This window comes from Limulus polyphemus, unplaced genomic scaffold (assembly GCF_000517525.1).
Source record: "Limulus polyphemus unplaced genomic scaffold, Limulus_polyphemus-2.1.2 Scaffold362, whole genome shotgun sequence".
Classification (NCBI taxonomy): Eukaryota; Metazoa; Arthropoda; class Merostomata; order Xiphosura; family Limulidae; genus Limulus; species Limulus polyphemus.
In genome coordinates, this window is record NW_013665972.1 from 240,058 (window position 1) to 249,343 (window position 9,286).

At 29.9% G+C, this 9,286-nt stretch overlaps 1 protein-coding gene across 1 annotated transcript in view; it reads left to right on the forward strand.

Moving 5' to 3' along the window:
• Positions 1-9,286, forward strand: part of LOC106457698 (acyl-protein thioesterase 1-like) — a 30,534-nt gene that overhangs the window by 7,778 nt on the left and 13,470 nt on the right. The window contains 2 exon segments of the mRNA XM_013917145.2: positions 3,701-3,732; positions 6,034-6,099. Coding sequence (XP_013772599.1) covers positions 3,701-3,732; positions 6,034-6,099 — 98 coding nt within the window.

A 9,286-nucleotide genomic window follows, 5' to 3' on the forward strand; every position in this document is an offset into this window, starting at 1 on the left:
ACTTATATTAAAGTTTTTCTTCATTACCCATTCAAGCCGTCTCCAGCCATTATTAGTACAACTATACGTACTACTTTATTAGGCCTAAAACATCTTAAACTTTGACTTGTTTAAAATTATACTGAAAAAAAGATTCTTAGGACAGTGAATTCCTTGTTAATTCTTTGAACCAGTTTGACATTTGTTTATACAATTTCAGTAATGCTAAAAGCTCATTACTTAAGTAAAATTATAAATTATCATAGATTTTACAGTTTATATAAATATTCATGCAAAATTGCATTGACTAAATCTGTTTTAATTATTTTTACAACATAAGCTGGTCTAGAAACCTCACAGTAGTACAATAATAATGTAATAGAATTTAAATAGCAAGGTGACAGTAGACAATTGGAAGTCACCTTATCATCCAAAAATAAAAATAAAAAATTAGTAGTAAAACATGTATATTTAATTTGTTAAAGCAACTTAAATATATCCTTTAACATCCATACATACATTGTACATGTACCTATATAACATAATTTTTAAATAATTCAAAACCAACAGTAACACCATAAACCAATTTACCTGGCAAACCATTTCATAACTCTAACCTAAAAACAGTGTTTGTCTAAGAACAAGTCTACTTTTAGATTTCATTAATGTAAGCTTATAACCCAAAATTTTCAAATCTGTATTTTCAAAACCTTTTCATTCGATCACCCAGAAGATAACTCAAGGTAGGTCTGACTATCAAATGTTTTAACAAGCATGAATAACTGATAAAGACTCCTTCTAAATTCTTTTGTACTCCAAGGGAAACAAGTTCAAACCACTAAGCTTCTTCTCATAGTCTAAAAGATTTAAGCCAGAATTAATTATAACAGTCAATATTTGTGTTTTATTTAACTTCTCAAAATCCTTTTTGGCAGTAAGGGGAATATAATCCAGAACTAAACACTCAATAGAGCTTTAATATGTTATTAACAATGAAACTTCTGAAATTCTTTTTCTTTAATACAAAATTATTCTTCATCTTTCGCAAGAATTAAGACTTTTTTAAATTTGTGCATGTAACTGTAAAACTTCTCATTATTAAAGCTCTTCGATACACTGAGACTGTCAAGATTCTTTTTGGATAACAGAAGAATTCTCAACAAAAGTAGTTCTTCCTTGTATTTTAGTGTCATTAGCAAATTTAGATATACTAATGTCCAAAAAACTATCCACATCATTAGCTTAAATAATAAACAACAAAGGCCCTAAAACAAGCCTTGAGAGAGAGACCTTATATTTTCTCATCCCAAGTTTCATTAACATTCTTCCTATTTAGATTAGCCACTTAATACTTCTTTCACAAATGACTGCAGTTTCTGGAAGTAAGCTTTCTCTAAAGTAAGGGTCACATCTCTTAATTATATAACTAGTTTTAGTTAAAACATAAAGGTGATAAGGTTATGACCACCAGTTCTCATGTGCATATGTATGAATAACTTTTTACAATATCCTCTTCAATAACAGGAACTGAAACAGTATATTCTTTAGTAGAACTACAATGTGCATAGAACTAGATTCTGGATGAGTGTTACATACATATATATTATGTAGGGTGGGCCATAGTGGACCCTCCAATAATGAAGATAAAACTAAGTAGCATGACTAATCTTTTTATAATAATTAAGCTATATGTGAATGATCATTGAATCAATCTAATATTACATATGTTCAAAGTGTTTACATTTAATTAGGTAAATATCTCCACATGAAAAAAGTCACAAGAAATAAGAAAAAGTATCCTTATCATGTTTTTATTGAGAGGGGAATTTTCTATGGCACATCCTGTATGCTAACACATACGTGAAATATTTTGTGTAAGGTCTCGCTACTTAATTGTTAATTTGCTTCATTATTTATTATCAAGTAATTTTTCACTGACATTAACTATAATGTGAAATGTATAAATAAAGATTCTGACAGAAATGAAGTCAGTGAAATATGGACTACATATTAAAAAATCTTTATCGTTGATAATTTTTTTTTTCACTATGAAAGTTAAATAGATGTAACTTGTATTATTCATGTTATTCTGTACACTTGAAAGTTGCTTACTTATTACACTGTTATATACCACCTGCATCATGATCCTATATCAGTATCTTTATTCAAAATTATATTTTTTGTTTGTTTTTCAATTGATCATTCAAAAGAAAGATTGTTATTAGGTCGTCAAGAAAACCCAAACAACCTGTATATCAAAACAAAACATTTATTAAATGAATTAGCCTCTATTCTTATCAATATTGCTTTTCCATCTTATAATCAGGTTGTTAATGTCCTGATTAAAGAAATCAGTTGGCTTTGAAGCAAAAAACATGTCGATGTCCTGTCTAACACCTTCCACATTTACATATGTTTTCCCATTAAGATGGTGTTGTAGTGAACAAAAAAGATGGTAATCTGATGGTGCCATATCTGAAGAATATGGTGGGTAGGGGAGAACTTCCCAACCCAACTCCATAATCATGCGTTGCATCAAACGTGCCACATGTAGACGTATATTGTCGTGGAGAAGAACACCTTTCCGATTGACAAGTGAAGGGCATTTCTGATGAAGTGCGTGATTTAAATTTTCCAATTGCTGACTGTAGATCTCTGCATTGACAGTTCACCATGGATTGAGGAGTTCAAAATGAATTACTCATTTGATGTTCCACCAAATGCAAAGCATCACTTTCTGCAAATGGAGTCAAGGTTTTGGGGTCAGAAGTAGTTTTTGTCTAGGACTGAGCCATTGATTTTGGCATTAAATATTCACATAGAGAATCCATTTTTCATCCCCAGTGACAATTCTGTCCAAAAATGGTTCACACGCATTATGCTCCAGAAGAAACGAGACAATATTTACACGTTAGAAATGATGATCATCAGAGAGTTCGTGAGGCACCCAAACACCTTCTTTATGGAGTTTTTCCATATTCCTTAGATGTTTATCTATTGTTTCATGAGAGACATACAATTTCAGGGCTATTTCACGAGTGTGTTGCCTTGGGTTAGACTCAACAAGCATCTTCAGAGCATCAATATCAATTCCAACGTGTCGGCCCCTGCCATCACAGTTTTTAAGGCTAACGTCACCTGAATGAAATTTGCTGAACCATCATTGACACTTACAAACATTCAAAACATTTCCATAAACTTCTTTGATATTCTTTGTGGCTACAGAGGCATTGTTTCCTTTCTTGTATTTAAACAGCATTACATGCCATATGTGTGTCTTGTTGTGTGCCATTACTATAAGGGATTAGAGTATACTAAACTTTACACATTATACAGGCTACACTAACGTGACATTTAGGCAGTTCATTTAACTATTATATGTGATTTTTTTGGGTGGTTAATGATAGTGTTCCAGAACGTGACATTAATTTCTTGACGACCTAATACGATGTTTAATGGTAACCACAGTATTGTAGTCTGAAATTCATAAAGGTTTTCATAGAGATTGCCAGCTTTCAGACAACACTACCATATGGAGTTTTCTTATTCATAGTAAAAGTGGTAATTGTGATAACTAAGTGGATTGTGAATTTTTAAATTTGTTGTATCTTTGTAAAATTTTAAAGATTAATTTGTTTTGCTGTTTAAAAGTTAATGCCACATAACTGTGTCTGTAGTATTTGTTTCTATAATTTTTAAATATCAAAATCTGTTCTTCCAGGTGATTTTTCTACATGGCTTAGGTGATACAGGGTAAGTTTCTTTTTAATAAAAAAACCTTATCCACACTAATACTGTTGAATGCTATTTGTGGTGACCCATATTTGTAAACTACATGCATCCTGAAAGTGATATGATTTTACTGTTATACACATTTCTCAGTATAAAGAAACTGCATTCTGCATCTTTTTTTTTCAAACCTTATGTTTTTTTTTGTGAAAAACAAAATCCAAAAGGTATGTTTACAATGTATGTGCAATTTTAAATGTAATTCAGTTAATTTTTGATTTTGATGTAATCATTTAAAACTCAAACATCTAACTTCAAGTAACTTGTGCAGTGTATAGCTTTTAATGAAAGCACACTTTTAAACAGTATTATATATATTTTGTGCATCAAGGGTAAAAATTATCAAACAACATCCAGAACTTGTTCTTACAGTAAGAGCACACAGACATTAAATTTTGTGTGACACATATTTTGTTGCCTTAAAATAACCACAGATTTGTATACCAAGTGTTATGTAAAAAGTTTTTGTCAGAAATACATGTCATTGTTTTTTCTTCTATCTCAAGTATTGTGATTTTAAAAATACAAAAATTTGGAATAGTACAGGTGGCTGTGAAATTAAGTTTTACTGTACAATATTAAAAGATTTATGTTATTATTTCTCAATGAAAAGTTATTGAAACTGAATGAATTTTTTGTGTGTGTGAAAAACAAATGTGTGTGTGTGTTTATATTATTTCAGTAGTAATCCTTTGAGTTAACTGATTTAACAAAATACAGTGGTATTGTAAATAAAATTAGAGAAAATGAATTTTTTTTATAATATGTATAAAGTTGTAGTGTGATATTACTCAACATGTTATGAAATCTTTGATAAAACTTCAAGTTAAAATGATAGACATTGTAATTTTAAATGATACCACAGTCAGATGTGGAACTTACTTAATAAGGTGATAAAACAATAACTGTTGAAATGTAAAATTGTAAGAAAGAAAGTTTTAATACATATGCTCGAAAGACTTAGAAAATAAAGAATATCTTGGCTCATCAGAAAAAAGAATATTAGTAGTAATAAGTACACACTTTGAAAGTCCAGTTCCAAAGTTGTTCTTTAGTAAAGTTATTTCTTATGTATCTATTATTATTACCTTACAAAATAGTTTACCTAATAATGTGATGTTTGTTGTTGATTTAAATTCAATTGTAGGCCTTGCTCAATTGATGTATGGATTCATTGGGCTGTATAAGTTTGATTGCTTGTTTAAGTGAGAGGTTAAAAGAGTCAGGTTGTTAATATGCTTTGAGTGGTTAAATGACATTGAGTAAAATTGTGCTCTATTAATATGCTTTTTATTAAAACTTTGTAGATGTGCTCCACTTTTTAACTTCTATTTTAGATGTATGAAATTATAAGTATGGTAATGAAAATTAAAAAGAAAAACTTTTTTCACAACACTGTAAATACAATTTTAGATTGATCAATCTAATGTTAAACTTATAAAGCTGCTTTTAATGAACTTGTCATTAGCGCTAGTTAGTTAATCTTAATATTTTTATTGACCAAGTTATAAAGAAATCACAATTTTTAATCCTTTACAAATACTTTTCCAGTTAAATCAATTAATTTCAATGGAGATTGAATCAGAAATGCTCATCTTGGTACTCAGATTGTTTTTTTTCAGTTTGCTGTTATATATATTTGTGTTAAATTTATTTTCTTCCCAAAATTATCTGTTTTATGTCAATAAGTGAGTTAAAAAAATTAATTTTGATACAGTTCAGTGTATTTGCCTTATCCACAGAATCAAAAGTCATTAAAGCCAAGCAAAAGTTAATGCATTTCAATAGTGTTGTATTTCAATATTTAGATATTTTAGGGGATCAAATAAAACAAAAAACCTTAACTTTACAGAAACAAAAACAATGTTAGAAATAATTATTGAAATTAAAGCCTCAACTAAACTGTATATGTTAACATTATAAATGTAGATATTTTTAATACATGTATAAAGCTTGTGTATTTTTTGTTGAAATGTTTAGATTTTCATATACAAATATTCAAAAATCAGGCTTGAAGGAACTTGGAAGTGCAATATTTGATATTAAAGGCCAAAACAAAAATGATTTAAACACTATTTCTTGAATTACGTACATCATATAGTCAAAGTATCATGTTCATCATAGTGAAAAGAAATAAAACTTTCTTTAAATACTTTTTTGGGTGTATTTGATTGAGAAATTGTTAATTAATTTTAATCTTTGACTTGATTAAAATGTTATGCATATTTGTACTCCATGGCATGTCTGGTTTTCTATTTCTTCCAGTCATGGGTGGGCAGCAGCACTGGCCTCTATCAAGAATCCTCAAATTAAGTATATCTGTCCAACAGCGTAAGTAAAATTCCATTTATGATGCCAAAGTGTAGTTACATTGTCTCCTTTTCTTTCAACAGACAGTTGCAGTCCATTATCATTCTCAGACCTACTTTATCTATTCTACCAAGGTTCTGTTTAGATCATTACCCTATGACTACTAGAAGCTGAGGTACAGGCAATAATATCACACTATGACAACTGTGATTGAGAATTGGTGATTGGATGAGAATTGATAAACTACACTTGTATTCAAGTAAAAAGGACAAATATATCACAGTTTTGTTCAAATTTATCATAACTTTCCTCCTGAGAGTGGAATTATGCTTAGAAAATAATTCAGAGAAAGGCACAAACACTCACGATTTTTTGGGAGCACCTTTAAATCAACCCAGAATTAACATTTTAAAATGTTTATGTATAAAGTTAGGTAGAATTTGAACTGGAAAGGTTTCGTTATATGTGGAAAAAAATGACAAGTTTATTTTCAACTAGCCATGACCTGCAAAAGATTTGCAATAGTTTTTATGCCTTTCACTTGAATTTTGCGTATTCTATCATCTTCAAGTATGGCATTTAAGCTACACTTTCTTGCAGGCATTATGTGTTAGATCAACAAATCCTGATCTTATTGTAAAACATTTTATGTGGTCAAACAAATAAACTCATGTAGATGTAACTTTATTTAATAAAACTATGCATAATTAACTTTGTTTGATAAAACTACAAGTGAAATATACAATGAACTATAGTAATGGTATTTATAATAGTGTACAGAGTATGAAACAGTTATAAGTGTTCAGTGTATGACACGGTTTTACAAGTTCAAATAAAGAAACTGAACAAAATGAAGAATAAAATCTATAGTAAAGAAAAAAGGAGAGAAAAGGTGTTTATAGCAGTCTATGAAAGGAACTGAAGCTAAATTATTGTAAAGTAAATGTAAAGTTGTAATGAAGGCAAACTTAGCTGAATTTGCAAAAACGTTTGAATGTGTGTTCACAGTGTGATAATCATATGGTTTTTAATGAATTGTGCATGTGCATTTTGGACCTCAGTATGTCAAGAAAGCCCGTAGCAATTGTGTTTAGTGTAATTTTTTTTTCAGGAAATTACACTTGGTTTAATTGTTGTATGTGTGAAATACCTTGCAAATGAAAAATATAAAGTTGAAATCAAAGCCAGACATCACACGATGACTAAGACATTGTGCCATCATGTAGCATAATCATTGCATTAAAGACTTTGAATAAAAAAAAAAAACCGTGTCATATGATTCTGAATGGAAAAGTCAATATGCAATCCAGACTCCTCTGACAAAGACCTTTCTAATGATGAGATTTGTAGCATTTGATTAAGAAGTTTGTGAGAAAGTTCAGGAAAGACAAACACAAGTGTATTATTTATATAGATAATTTGTTTTAACCTATTTAGTGCTTAATTAGAAATCAAATAAATTGTAGTTCTTTAAAGCTATTTTATTCTCATCTTGAATTTTAAAATACAAAACATATATATATGAAAGTTTAAAGAATTTTAATTTGGATGACTAACTTGGTATAAAAAGTGACATATCCGATTATGGTTTGTGCTTCCAAAGATATTGCCAGTTCATATACTTTGTTTATGGTGTTTACAACAAGAAAACCATAAATTTACAGAAAATAGATGTGAAAAGGTTAACAATTGAAACTTTAAAGAACTACATGAAACAAGAGAAACTATGCATCAAAAGAAGATAAAAAAAAAAAGTTCATTTTATTCCATATTTTTCAATTTTTTATTTCACTGTACATTGATTGATGATTTCACTACAGTTAGTGTTGGGGTAAACAAATTAGTAGATAACTTATAAGGTTTGACAAAAAAAAAATTATCATTTTAAGAGTTTCTAAAGGCTATGCAAATTAAACATGAAAATTGTAAGATGAAAAAATTTTTTTTTCTTAATATTCAAATCAACTTGCACTCAAACTAGTGAGAATCTGAGTCAAATGACTCAGTAAATCCACAAAATAATCTTCATTAAAAATTCTAATTTTTTATGTACAACATACTTTCCATGTTTATTAAAAGCTTGCCAAATTTTGTGAAGATATGTATAGTAAACATTAATTCTCTAATTATGGCATTGCTCCAATGAACTGACCTTTTCACATTGGGTTAAAGAGTAGAAGCTCATGTAATCATAATCAGATCTGGTTAATTGGTGGCATATGTTAATTGATTAATCAGTGACTTTATTAACCAATTATTACAGTGTTCTTCAAATCATGGTAAGTGCAAAACAAATAACAGTGGGCAGCAGGTGCTGCTGTTCCATGGTAGGACAGAAGTAAGTCTATAGACTTACCATGCTAAAATTTGAGGTTTGATTCTCCCTGGTGGACATAGCAGGTAGCCCAACTTGTCTAAAAAACGAAAAAAACCTGCTGCTACCCAGTTGCCTTCCCTTTAGTCAGCAGTTCAAGATGAAGAAAAAAAGTTGATGATAAGTGCTACTAGTCTGTTGCCTTCACTGTAGTCAGCAGTTTCAGTAGCAAAGATAGCCTTAGTAGTTTTGCCATCACAAACAAAGGTTTATCATGGCAGTAGTAATTGAACCTGAGAACCTTGACTCGCGAGTCCTTCACAAATTATCAAGGCTGAACAAACTTGAAATACAAAAACAATAGTTGAAAATGGTAATAATTGGCAACCTTAATTTCAATTAGTTGATTATTTTTGTGACAGTTGATTTAATTGTAATTTGTAGTAATCAATGCTTCAAAATCTATATAAATATTAATTTTGATTAATTGATTTAATTATAAGTTTGATCAGTGTGGCACCAGTCAGTGTAATCACTGCTAATAGTAATCAATTAAATTGCCCAGCTCTAGTGATGATACAGATAGCTACTATATAATTTGGATAAACATCATGCCCAGCCATTGTGTTTTCACTGTATGCCACAAGTAGTCATGGTAGTGGCAGCAACAGCAATAGCAGGCACAGTGAAAAAACAGTCTCGACAAGAATGGGTATGTAAAACACTATCTCATGCTGCCACATGCCACATTTTTGTAAAGGGCCTGCAGTAGCTGTTCAGTCATGAATTATACATCCATTTTAAATTTTTAAACGGCAATTACCATATTTTTCAGTGTATAAGACGCATTTTTTACCCCAAAATTTGATGTCAAAATCTGCTTGCATCCTATAC